At 39.6% G+C, this 14673-nt stretch overlaps 1 protein-coding gene across 1 annotated transcript in view; it reads left to right on the top strand.

Moving 5' to 3' along the window:
- Nucleotides 1-14673, top strand: part of LOC137194583 (contactin-associated protein-like 4) — a 120507-nt gene that overhangs the window by 35858 nt on the left and 69976 nt on the right. Inside the window, exon 3 of the mRNA XM_067606620.1 lies at nucleotides 13987-14180. Coding sequence (XP_067462721.1) covers nucleotides 13987-14180 — 194 coding nt within the window. The remainder of the gene's footprint in view (nucleotides 1-13986; nucleotides 14181-14673) is intronic.

The following is a 14673-nucleotide window of genomic DNA, read 5'->3' as shown; positions in this document are numbered from 1 at the left end:
AATAAATGAAGGTCTCCATCTCATTTCCATCTCCTGCTGCTGCTGCTGCTAACACTCTGCCTCCTGCAGTTGTTCTCAGAGGAGCGGATTCGCTTTCAGTTCATTTACTCGCTAAATGAACAGAGATTATCTGAGCCCGGGAATACCACCCACAAGATAAATGCAGGTATTTTAAACGTGAGCTCCATCATCATAGATTTTCTGTCATAAGAATTGACTGCTATCAATTTCATTATTGACTTCACTGCAGTAGACATGGACCAACGCTGTGGTCACATTGAAATGACTGAGGTGGCTTCAGTCTGAAGACCTTTACTTTGAGTTATGGTAAACTTTGTTTATCTGCAGCAACACTGAAGAAGAAAGCTGTGCTTATTATTTTCTTTATCATATCTTATATTACACCAATAGCACAAAAAATACTTTCTGTCTAAGGCTAGTGAGCAGAAAACATATTATTCTTTCAACAAGTCCTCAAACCTAAATGAGAAAATAGGTTGTTTGTTAGTGCCTTCTAAAAATTATCCATATTTATTTCCATTATAAAAACTGTTCATATGAGCGTTGTATATATGAGCTGATCTGCCAACTGTTAAAGTCTGTGTAAGTTTAGCCAACTGCTGTAAAACTACTTGGTTTGGGAAAGAAAATGTTGGTCATGCTTAAAGGAAACCAACATTTACTGTTCCTAATAGATGGGATGCTAAGTGTCATGTCTGACACTTTGCATGACCAATCTCCTCCTTGAGAGGTTTTGTGGTGCTTTACTTTGCTACTTCCACATTTACCTTGTCATTACTGTCACAAGAGGTCATCTTTCAGGGAAATGTAACCAAATGTAAGTGTAAAGGAACAAGAGACCAATGCTTTTGTTGTTAGAGACAGCAGAAACAAGTTACGAACGCAGCACTGTCATATCTTCACCTCTAAAGTTGAAAATGTTGAACATGTTAGCAAACTGTTGCTTATTTACACATCCAGCGGCAACACTATCATTCATTTGGAGAGTTGTTTTTCTTACCAATGGGTGAATGTAAGTCCAATATTCTCTCTCTTTTAGCTTTGTTTTTGCACTCCACCAACTCCTGAGGGAAATATCTGTCTCTTTTGCTGCTGAATGCTCCACTATGTTCACCAGTTAGTTGCTAACTGTGTCTGTTTGCTGTTTGGTGCTGAGTAGGTAGTGTACAGTGAGTTTTTAGAGCTTTTTCTCTGAAAACAGCTGCCTGCTGCAGCCAAAAAAGATGCTATGAGAGTGTTGAGAGTGAATCAAAACAGTAAAGTCGAAGCCGGACAGCTAAACAATGAGAATTCACTGGCCGGTTGGTTCTGTCCTTGGTCTGGCACCAGTAGCATCCTCTACTAGCACCAAAGGAGCCTTTGAGTCATTGTGATGTACAGATCTGCCAGAACTCCCGTTTCTCCCAGGTTTCTCTCATATTTTCACCCCCTCTCCCACTGTGCTCCTGTTTTGTTGTTTCTCCCAAAATTTGCTCGGCCCTCAACTTTTATTATGAATAACTGTCATACACACAGATCCATAAGTTTTGTATGTTTGTCTGATGTTACTCAAGTTGCCAGATTGTCTATGAAACACAATCCACACATGACATACATTTTCAACCCATCTGTCACCACAACCTGATTCAAGGACGTGTGCACAGCTGCTCTCTGCGCAGGCAGTCTTCCCTCCTGTCCTCCGTCCTCCTCCGTCTGCTGCTGATGTGATTCACTGCCTGCAGGTACCGCTGGTAGAGAGGAGGGGCTGGTTTGTCTCAGCCAGCAGCTAAGTTTATAAGTATTTGCCAGATTTTAAGATATGTGGCTGTACTAATATGTGGTTGTGTAAAACATACCAGTGGTGGATGGGACAGTGCAGTCAAAAGTAGTTGAAAATATCACTTTTCCATGTTGATGCTTGTTGAACAGGGGCTTTCATTTTTTTACAAATAGAATAAAGGTTTCACAAATCTGAAACTGTGTTTTAATAAGTCTCTGGAGTCTCCTTGGTAATCTAGTCCAGATTTGACAGGTCTAAGTGTAGTGCTTTTTGATCTAGACCTGGTCTAATGTGGTTTGAGTGGAGAAATATCAGTGAAAACGCCCTTTTTTCTGTTTTCAGAAGCAAAATAAAGGTTTCACAAATCTGAAAGTGGGTTTAAACAGCGTTAAGGCTTTTGCAATGTCTAACACTTTTATGTGTGAGGGCTTTGAGACAAATCAAATGCCATACACGTTTTTTTTTTTTTTTTTATTGCTCAGCTCAGCAGTGATAAATGTGTATATGTCTGGTGTAAAGCATTCATGGAGATACACATTCGTTTTTGTACATAGCAGTTTATTTTAAAAGGTGGCACACACAATATTTTGTGCATGAACATCATTTTTACATCTGGGCTTTGAAGTCTGGGCTGAAAAGCACTGACAGGCAGCTGATTAGAGATGAATGTCTCTTTCACCAAGAACCTGCAGGATGAATGACTCACTATTTTGGGCTCCCTGCCACTCTGTTGTGATCTGCAGTTGGTCTTATTCGTCATTTTGATTTTCCATTTTCACTTTTTATCTTTTGTTTCTCCCCTAGCCTCTTTCTATTCTCTCAGTATTCCTCTCCTTTCTTTCCATTTTCCATCCGTCTGCCTTGCTCTTCCTTCCTCTCTCCACCTCCACCCTTCCTTTCTTGAAATGACCACATTTTAAATTGTCTTCTGTTCCTCTGTACTGACTGTGTTCTGTCGCAATCATTAGTGTCTCTGCGTCTGCAGTCACATTTTCATCTGTGAGACCTAATTTAGTTGGCTCTGTCTTCTTGCCAGATGTTAATAGCAGTCTTCATGTTTAAACGTTTTCTTTTCTCAGGCAACAGTGACAATTATCAGCGATGCCTCTGCAATTATGCTAGAGTAGACTTTAAAAAGAATTATTGTGCCGCAGTAATCACCTTCTGAATGAATTAGATGTAAAAGTGAAATTAAACTTTAATTGGAACCTGTTCTGGTTGCGTATAGATTGCCAACTAATCAAGTATTGATTTACATGTATGTTCAGTGTGTGCTTTATTGTTTCTGCAAAGTTCCACTGTTAAACTGCTCCACACACACACACACACACACTTGAAACTTGAGTGGAAATGTGTTGTACTTTGCCTGCAGGAGACATCCAATGTTTTCCAGCCTGCTCTTCCTGCTGCATTGAGCCCATTAGGCTCTCTGTCTGTCTGACATGTTATCAGCTTGCTGAAATTACCATCCAGCCTTTGCCATTCTCATGCAAATTATGAGCTCTCACTCCAGGCCTTCGTAACAGTCTGTCCGTTACCTGTCTTCCTCTTCTATTCCTTTCAGCTGCCTGTCTGTCTGTAGCACTAGCTGCTCACTTGTCTAACCGTGTCTTACTGTGATGACTCGCCTCTTCTTCTGCCTGTCTGGCCTTTTTCCTTTCCGCTTGACTCTTCATTTTACTTGCGTCTCCTCTTTGTATGTTCCTGTCGGCCCTCTGTACCTGTCAGGTGGAATATCTGTGCATTATTAATGACTCAGCAGTCCTTTCTTTACTTATCCATCCATCTGCTCCTTATAGTAAAGCTGCTGTCCGCAGTAGCCTCATGTCAGGCTTGGTTTCCCTTCAGCAGTAAAGCAGAAGGAGAGCCGTGCAGCCTGACTGGTTCTCCTCCTCACCTGTCACATACACTACCTGTACTGCTCTAATAACACAAAAGAGACAAATTGAGTTGGTTTCAGGTATCACTGCCCTCTCCACTCTCACAGGTGAGTTGGATTACTGAAGTATCAGGGATGGGAGCAGCTAAACCCATCAAGATAGCTTATATTTCATTTTTTTTTATTTGGTGGAGCTGAAATTGCCTTTAATCTTGCAGGATAAACTGAAAGTATACTCTATATCATACTAAACATTGCCCTACTTACATCAGTTATCTGAGGATAGGACTTTTAAAAGAAAAGCAGTCCAGAAAAGGGACAATGCTTTATTGTTCACGCTCATAATTTCAGAACCAATTCTAGGGAAAACAGAGACATTGCTAAAATTAGGTGACTTCAAATTAACGATTCACAATTGATTGCTAACCAACAAATCCTCTAAATTAAACAACCAAAAATGTCGTTTGACCATGCACTCCAGAACGACACATAGGAGCGTTTTATAATCTGGTGCCCCTATTGGCAGTAATCAGCAGGACATCATTTGTCTGTGCTTTCCACAACTGTTACTGTTAAAAAATGTTGATGTTTTATGATGTTTTAGGCTGCTAGATGGCATCTGTCACTCAAACATAACTATAGGTCATTTTTGGGTGTCATTACAACATTATTGTGTTGTTTTTCTTGGGAGGACAGTCTCTGATCTGGACATGCCACTGTCAATGTGTGTCAACTTTACATGAAAGCAGAAATTTGATGTCAGTGTTCAAAATTTGCTAATGAATGACTAAATTCACAAATGACTTAGCAGAAAAGCAGCTTGTTTATTTTATAGCCAAGAAATGCTAGATAATGAGTTTTACAGTACTTGCCACCAGCAACTGTCTCACTGTTCCCTGATCGGTAAAGCCAGAAGGAGAGTTTTGTCTTGTAATTGGCTGACAGAGCTGTGATTTCACACTCCTGACCGCCATTAACTGTATCTAGGTTTTTCTGTGGGTGGTTAGAGCCGGTTCCTTGATAGACACTGACTGAGGGAGAGAAACAGAGGAGATCTCTTTGATTTAAAGTGATGGTTGTGACAGAAAGTGCTCAGACCATCAGCGATCAGTTCACTTCTGTTTCAATTATATCTGACAGGCTGGACAAAGTAAATCTTTGTAACGCCTCTTGTTCTCTGAGTCGTTTCTCTCTGATCTCTTTCTCTCTTCCTCTCCAGTCAAATATTCATGAGTAAAGGTCAGAGTGTCTGCTCTTTTTTGCTCTGCTGTCACTGGACACGTCTGTTAGTCAAGTGCTTATTAGCTTTGGCCTTTAGCTCTTTAAAGATCAGGCTCCACCAGCTGCTAGACCGACACTGATTCATTTTCACTGCTGAGATTTTCTCCTCTGTCTACCACCAGACATTGTTCAGAGTCCTCTTGAGTGGTAACAACATTTTTTTTTAAAATTGACAGATGAAGCTAGTATTACCTAAACATATAAATAAAGAGCTAAATATTAACGCTAAACTAAATATCAGTTTCAGGAACAATTACAGCAGCCACTTTAGCAACACAGCTGGCCTGTTGCTACCAGATTCCAACACAGGCCAAATATTTTGCCTTAAATGTTTTATATATTTACTTTATTGCCATTTTGTCTTTATGAGAGACTTCACAGAAGAGAGGAACAGAGAGAACAGGAAACATGGGAAGCGAGATGAGTTGACATGAAGCAAACCTGGTATTGAGCAAGTGTTTATGTACGCTGGGTCACTAGAATGCCCCTCTTTCTTAATTCCAAGCAATTTTTTTAATGTGAATGTATAAATCTGTGAAGGTCCAGTTATTGCGGGATTACACAACTCAGCCACCCTGGGAAATGTTATATCACTGTGCTTGAAAAGAGGCCTCCATTGATTGTCAAACCTCAGATTCAAGAGGAGCGGTGAAGATCTTGCCTCGTTATGGAAAACTTGCAAAAATTCTGGAGGGGTTTTGTGAGTTTGTCCATCCAGCCTGCAGGAGTTTGGAGGGCATGGAGAAGATTTAACCATGTCTGCAGGAATATTAGGTGTCAATTTAAGCCGTGCTTTCTTGTATGTGTCGGATGTTTATTTTCATGTACAGAGTCTCTGGGTGCACTTCAGGAGTGTTCAGTTTGTTTACCCCAGGAAGGCACTTGTTTGCTGTTTGCTGACTATGTATTTCTGTTGGTCGTATCGGACTATAACCACCATCATGCAGTTTGCAGTCAAGAAGTGCTAAGGAGCTGGGATGAGAGCCATCACCTCCAAGTGTGAGGCCATGGTTCACTGTAGGAAAATGGTTGGCTGCCCACTTCATTTGGCAGCAATTAGCTGCCCTGAGAGGGTGTTCAGGTAACTTGGGATCTGATATTAACTATGATATATGGGTGTGATATCAAGGCAGGTACTGACAGTAATGTGCATACCAGTTCTCTGTTGTAAAAGGTTCCTACAAAAGAAAGAATTTCTACAAAAGTTTCTATACTCTCTGGTTGCTTACTGTTTGTTTGATCCTTATGACACTATCTGTTTGGCTCACAGTTGGACCACATGAATGAAAAACTGTCTCAATGTCTACAGTTCTTTTGTAGTTTTACAGTTGGTACTGTTGTGGATGGATTTGTGCTTTCTGGGCCCGCGGGCATCAAATGGACTACAGTTTGTGACCCCTACACCAAAATCAAACAGCCTAGCACTGTCCCCTGGAGGTTTGGGATGAAGGCTGTTTGTAGCTTTGTAACAAAATGTTGGCTTCCTGCTGCTGAAACAAAGAGCAGACAACAGCTTGGTAACATGAGGACAAGTGATATTTACAATGTTTTTCTGTCTGTTTGTTCTTTTAATGGTTTCCAAGAGCTTGGCTCCGGACAGTCTTTCCTATCTTTTTTTCTGTACAGATGGGTGTGCATGATTGTGCTCTCTCTCTCTCTCTCTATCTCTCTCCCCCTTTCTCTATCTGTGTGTGTGTGTGAACGTGGTGAACGGGCACACTCAGTGGGACATTGGTCAGCAGCCTCCTTCAGAATCCGTCCATCTGGTGTTTGAGCTCTGAGGCATCGCTTTGTCCTGACAAAGCACTTAACTACATGCACATTCTGTCTCTTTTCTCTCTTGTAGCAGTTGTCTCTGTATCTGAAAACGCAGACAAATCTAATGGCAATGAGCTTGTATATGACTAATTAATGACCAACAACACAGCCTTTATTGACAGTCTTGAGATAAGACACAATGCTGTCAGCAAAATGTGCAGCTGGTTAAATCCATATATAGGAAAGGCTACCACCCTATTGAAAACATGCACAATTAATCACCATATTTCATCAGACCTTCTTTTATTTTCTCAACCTACTGACCCAGAATACAACTGATCAATATGTTACAACACTGCTCTTTGTTGGTGATATGTAATATGGGAAAGGAACCTGCAGGGGTACTGTAAAACTAATCAATGCTTGGCACCACAACCTCTTATTGATGATATTTTATATAGCAAAGGATTGCCTGTGATACAGCTCACCGGCAAACTGAACAACTAATCAATAGATAATGCCAAAGCCTCTAAGCAGTGCTATACTTGGGAATTGATCCAGTCTGACATTCTATATGCAACTAATCAATACCTGGCACCGCAACCTCTTATTGATGATATTTAGTTTGGGAAATGTAGTAACTGGCTACACAATAATGTGCGGTGTATTATTGTTTATTATTCAGTAAAACATCAAGAAGAACTGAGGTCAAAGAAGATGCAAGTTTATGATCTCGCCATTGGGGTGTCAGGACATTTGAAAGCAGAAAATGTCAAACATCAAACAATTTTCAGAAGAAGGGGCAAACAACATTTGTTCATCGTTGTGGCTGTCCAACGGCATTCTGAGAAGCATAGGAATTTTAAAAAGTGGTGCAAAAAATACCAAACTGCATTGCTTTATTTCAAAATTACTTACAATATAACAGCTTATTAGATCAATATGCAAAGGTAGGTTTTCAGTCATGCTGGATGGCAATGTAAGTCAGTTGGTTGGTCTATCAGTCCACCACTTTTGTCCAAACTGAAACTACTATTTGATTATTTTATTGCCATGAAATGTTCTTTGGTGATCTCCATACCTTTCATAGTATCACTAGCAAGTCAAAGTTTTCACTTCTCCAGGAAAATATCTCAAAATCTACTTGATGGATTGGCACAAAATGTGGTATAGACTTTCACAGTTCCCAGACCATAAATCCTACTGACTTTGGTGATTGTTTGACTTTATCTCCACCATGAGGTGCACATTTGTGGTTTTGAGTGAAATGTCTCAACAATTATCAGATGGATTACCATCTAATTTTGGTACAAACATTCATGCCAGGATGAACTGAAAGAACTTGTGATGTCCTATCCTTTTTTATCTACCACCATCATCAGGTCAAAATTTTCAGTTTATCCAATACTTTGGTTCATGACCAGATATCTGCAAAACGTAACAGCTTAGGGGTCATCTATTATGGTGCATATGTGTGCTTAGAAAGTGAGAAAGTCCAGAAATTCTGTTAAACAGCATTGTGTGGCAAAGAAAAAAAAAAACAGACAAATCAAAGACAAATGATAAACAAGCTTAAAAAGCTGCAGAGGCTGCAGGTTTGTAAATTGGAAAATTGTTCAGAATTGGCAGAGGTTTGCATTCTTTTGAATGTCTTCTTTTGATTTATGAAGACAAATGGACTTCAATATGTACTGCTATCTGGATATGTCCTGTGTACTACACAGCAGCAATCTGAGTGCCTTACATTCTTAAAATTCAATTTTCTACATTAAAAAACTCCTGCAGCGTCTTGGAATGAAACCAATCATCTGTTCCAACACAACAAGCTAAATATAAAACACTGTGTTCTATTGCAGTGAAATTAGTTTTAAACTGTTGTTCGTGTTTCAGAATGTGGGTCGCACTTTATTTTACAGTACACTAATAAGATGTAATATGTCGTACTTTGTATCAAATTTAGACACAAACCAGAAATAATATGATCTTTATTAGACAGTAAACACAGTTATACTATAAGTACACACCATAAACCTAAATTATGATGTAATTAGAAACCACATATCATGTCATATTAGACCAAAAATATACTATACTTTGATGCTATTAAACCAAATTACACTCTTATTAGAAACCATATTGGAGATCCTAATACACTATTACACACCGTCTTATGAGATCATAGTCTACAATGCCATATCAGATCCAAAATATGCGCTATTCTACCCTTACTACCAAATTATGCTGTAATTAGACACCACATTTAATGCTACCAACATGGGCCTATGATGATAGCCCTTTTTGGGCCAGCGTGCATCAAGTGACGTTGTAACTGCATGGTTTGGACACTATGTCAAATTTGCTTGTATCCAGTTCTCTTCATACATCCATGATACATCCATGATGTACATTCTCAGCTCTCAACTTCGACTTCTTTCTTCTTCTTTAGTGTTTATTGGCAGTTGGCAAACCAGCCTAGAGGTGCATTACCACCATCAACTGGACTGGAGTGTGGAACAAGAGATTATGCAGGAAATTTAAAAAACAAAACAAAAACAAAACAAAACTGTAGATTATTTTAGCTAAATCAGTTTCCTTCAAAAACTTAATAAGTTTTCTTGCCTGGTGTATCTTGCCTGGTGTTTTCCCCAAGAGACCTGACAATGAGAAGTCATGGTGTTTTGCCTTCCTTAGTGCCTGAAGGTGATTAATCTTGATATTGTACAGTATTGTCTACAATGAAGTAGTACATGTTCGACTGTCTCTGGTTGGCTATGTTTGCATTTTCTGGTTGGGTGCTTGCCTATTTTATGATTGAGATCTGTGTGACCTATTTTCAGATGAGTGATGACATTTTCTTCCCTTCGTTTCCAGCCCACTATCCTCTCAGCACCAACATGTCTTTGTATATTATATGGATGTCTTCCAGTTTCATTATCATCCCAATACTCCTGTCATACTGATTGTGGATATGTCCTAATGAATGTCTTAGCTTCACCTCTGCTTAATGGAACTAGTAGGTTGACATGCATAATTCTGAGTGTTTGTTTGGCCAGAATATCCACAATATCTTTCCCCTCCACACCAACATGAGCAGGAACCCAAAGGAAGTATGTAGATATACCCCTAATTTCCATCCTGTTTATTATAAGGAATATTTCATTGATAATATCTGTTCCAAATGACGATCTGACAGATATTATGCTTGTTAGTGTTGAAAAGCTGTCAGATGCAATAATGGTGTTATTTATTTCCTCCTCCTCTGTCCACTATAGGGCCAATAATATTGCCAGTAGCTCTGTGGTATATACTGACAAATGGTCTGATATCCTTTTCCTAATATATGGCTCATTCACTGGGGTATATACTGCTGCACCTGCACACTCTGTATCAGAATCTTTGGAGCCATCTGTGAATATAAAGAGTCTGAAAAATGCTGATTAAAATAGTTCTGGATTATGCGTCATAAGTGGAAGTTGCTCTGACTTGTCCTTCAATTCCTGCTGTATTTTGAGGTCTATACTTGGCAAGGGGAATAACCGGGGAGGAATAGAAGAAATTGAAACTGTGGAGCTGTACAGTAATTGATGTAATCCTATGTTTTCTGCCTTTGTATTACCAATCCACCCAAACCTTATGAAATGCGTCTCATTATGTTCCCAGCAGTCAGTTAAAACACTCTCAGCAGGATATGTAACATATTGCCCCTAGAGATGAACCCAGTATGCCAGCATTCTCAGGGCCTTAGCTTTTAATACATCTAACTTCTTTAGGTTTGGTTCTGCTGCCTTTTTACATTTGTTCTCAACTTAACTGAAAAGCTTTTTGTCGAACCAAACCCCAAGAAATCTAATAACTTGCTCAAGAGGAGGTTCATACAATTTTAAGGAGGTGGGTGTGATTTTATGCTGTCTTGAGAAACAAATTACTTGTGTTTTCGCCACAGACAGTTTGAATCCCCATTTACTTGGCCATTTTTCCACTTCAACTCTTGCAGCTTGCATTTTCTTATTGACATAAGATACATTGCGAACGCTTCTCCGCAGAGCTCAGTCATCCGCGCACAAAGATTTTCCTACGGTTTGTTCAACCTGAGAGAGGATGTCATTGATCATTATGTTGAATAACAACGGACTACATACACTACCTTGTGGAGTTCCATTCTCCATCATATATACACTGCACTATTCTGCCCCTACTCTTACTTGTATTTTCCTGTCTAATAAAAAGTCCATAACCCAATTATATGCTCTACTGCCACTTCCCAATGACTTCAACTTAATAAGTAGCCCTTCTTTCCAGGGCACGTTATATGCCTTTTCCACATCAAAGAAGACAGCTATCACTACTTCCTTGTTGGTCTGTGCTTTCCTGATGTCTGATTCTACGCACAATACAGAGAAAGAGCTTTACTTTCTAGGAAATATATTAATCTCTCTGTGACCATTCGTTCCATTATTTTACATAAATTGGAAGTTGAGGCCGTAGGTCTGTAGCTAGAAGGATGTGAGAGATCATTTCCTGGTTTTGAATGAACAAAATTATTGCTTGTCTCCACACTGAAGGACGTTGGCCGGTATCCCAAACTATGATAAACAGTAGTAACACTACGCCCAGTTTATTATCTGTCATGTGTACCAACATTTTATAACATACAACATTTTCCCAGTAGTGGTCTGATGAGCAAACATATTGACAGGCAGGTCTTATGGATCTCCTGATATCTCCCTCTTCTGTTTCTACACTGACCGGCCTCCTCTGTAGGATTATTTAACTGTGAACTTTTCTAAATATTTGCGCCAGAAGTTCAGCCTTTTCTAAGTTGTTAACAGCCATTTTGTCCCCACTGTTCATCACCGGTAACTCATAATTTCTTCTAATCCCCCTCATTCTTCTGATCATACCCCATAAATCTGACAGCTGTATTTCTCTATTATAATACTGCTACAATATTGCCTCCAAAATGTGCGTTTTTGTGTTCTTATTATTCTCCTCACTAATGCCTGTGCCCTTGGATCAAAGCATCCTGAGAATGAAGTTTTTTGAGTTTCCAAAATGCTTTATTTCTGGCTTTTACGGCTTTGTTAAAGTTGCTATTCCACCAAGGTACATTCTTGGTACATCTAGCTCCTGTACTTTTAAGGATTGTTTCCTCAGTGGACTGAATTATTCAATAACTAGTTCACCATTGAATATTTTTACATCCATCTGGTTCTCCTCTTGAAGTTTCATACACCTGTTTGCCCAGATCTTTTGGAAAGCAGCCCAATTAGCATTTCCCAATTTCCATCTGGGAATTTTCTTTCCCTTATCATAATAAATCTTTGAGCCAACTTTAGTCACTACAGGGTAGTGATTGCTACCTACTGTAGTATGATTTAGCACACTCCATGTGCTTACACCCGCTGTTGCACTAGATACAAATGTCAGGTCGAGTGCTGCCTCTGTGTTTTGTGCACTATTATATTGTATTCCTTCCCCATTATTAATACACACCAAACAGTGATCATCTATAAATTCCTCAACAACTAAACCATTTGCATTTGTGCTATTGCTCCCCTATAATGAATTATGTGAATTGAACACCCCACAGCATATTACACTATATTGCATTGGTCCCCCAACATCCTCTAACATATCATGACTTAGTTTCCCACATGGATTATAATAGTTAATTATATTTATATTACCTCAGTCAGTAAATACCTTAATCACAATTGATTCATGATCTATGTTTACATGTATAACCATATAACTCATTTCATTCTTTATGAATGTTGCAACTCCTCCTCCTTTGCCAGATTCCATGTCTCTTCTAACTGCAGCATATCCCTTTATAATAAAATCCAACTGTGGTTTCAACCATGTCTCCTGTATGCAAATTACATTAGGTTTCTCTCTCAAATTATCAATATACTTCTTAAACTCTTGGCCATTTGCAATTAAGCTTCTTGCATTCCACTGAAGTAGAATCAACACCATTAAGAGAGTCCAGCCCATGTCTGAGAGGATAGTGTATCTTCATTAAGAATGGCTTTAACTGTTTCCCAGTGCAGCCCTTTCTCAGCTGACAATTATTTTGATTCTTTCATTTAGGCTTTTCATCTGTGCTGAACAGTTGACTATCTCTGCCTTAAAGAGTACAAACTCGCTCTTACTCACTATCAGAGTTTCCTCCCACAACTTATCACATCCTTCACATCTTCCTGTATCTTTGTTCCTAGTGTCATTTTGTCTTGACACCTGCCATAAAGATGATGCGTCTCCTCTTTACTGCTTATATATAGCTGATTCCCTGGGCAACCTTGATTCGCTGCACCTCTGCCGCTCTCTCTTACCAACCTCGCACTCACAGTAAGCTGAGATATTTTCCCCTCCACAATTGCATCATTTCAGCTTTACCCCCTCTGCACACTTGCCATACTCATGGTCTCCACCACATCTACCACACTTTTGCTTTCCCTTGCGCACCACCACCACATGTCCAAATCTCTGACACTTGAAACATCTGAGTGGTGGTGGAACATACAGCCTCACATCAGAACACATGTATCCGGTGAAGATCTTTTTCCCAAGAGTCTTTCTTCATCAAAGGTGATCAGAACTGACAGACTATCACATTTAATCCCATTTCCGTTTGTCTTTAGACGTTTGACCTCACTAACATTTATTACATTTCCTTTCACATCATCTGCTGATACTTTTACCAATATCCCTGTGTCAACTCCCCTGACTAATTTTCTGTCACTAATCAGTGAACATTGTACTTTCCTGCCATTTATTTAATTGAATCTGATTGCTCACTCTTTTTGTCCTCCATCTTTACATATAATCAACAGTGATCCATGATGGATTTAGTTAGCTGTATTGGATTGCAATCGCCGAAAGAAGCACCCTTTTGCACAAGTTTAACAGTTACCTTGTAATCCTCTCTCCTCCTTTTTATTATAGCTGTTCTCCTGTCACAATCACTATCATTTGATTTATTCTTTTCCTTCTTTTTGCATTTTATTTTCCCTAACCGTATCCCGTTATTCATAACTCCTACACCTACTTCCATCTCCCCTAACTCATCTTCCTGATCCATAACTTCCCTCTGCCATCTTGCATCCAGTCACAGTCCAGTGTTGCCAACCGCCTCTCAACAAAGTGTGGTGTTGGTAAAGACTTAAAGGTCAAGCAATTAATTCCTCTCACACACACACACACACACACACACACACACACACACACACTCATCCTATACCTTGTAGATTGAAATGTAATAAATCATTCTTTTTTCTCTCTACAGGAGCTGGAGGTTGGTCTCCTCTCACCTCAGACAGGTATCAATGGTTGGAGGTCGACCTGGGTGAGCGGACCAAGATCACAGCTGTTGCTACGCAGGGCCGCTACGGCAGCTCTGATTGGCTGTCGTCCTACCTGCTGATGTTCAGCGACACGGGACACAACTGGAAACAGTACCGGCAGGAGGACAGTATAGGGGTGAGTCCATACTTGAGTAAACCGTACAAAAACTGTTTATTATAATAACAAAAAAGAAACTTGCAATGTTACAACAGGAGCAGCATAGAGATGGTGCAGTGATGAGACTATATTCAAGTAAACAACTCCAAAATCTGAACATTACAGTACCAGAACAGTGCGATTAAAACAGGAAGGACAGGAAGCCAATATACATGTAAGTATGAGTTGCATTGGAAAAGTAGAACAAAGGCTCTAGTATGTGATAGAACAGTATCACTTTATTACTGCCACACAAGTGCACAAATCAGTAGAGTATTAGGTAACAAACACCCACCAGGGTCATTACAAACTAATTTTCCTGCACAGCTACAGTCATATTTACAGTGGATATAGTGTTGAGCAGGACTGGTCTGCAGGGATCCGTCCAACCTGCAGAGATAATCACAGTCATCAGGAGCCTTTGACTCTTCATTAATAATGGATGAACCAATGAAAGAGCACTGCTGACTGT

Source organism: Thunnus thynnus, chromosome 12 (assembly GCF_963924715.1).
Source record: "Thunnus thynnus chromosome 12, fThuThy2.1, whole genome shotgun sequence".
NCBI lineage: Eukaryota > Metazoa > Chordata > Actinopteri > Scombriformes > Scombridae > Thunnus > Thunnus thynnus.
This window is presented reverse-complemented; position numbering and strand designations above follow the sequence as displayed.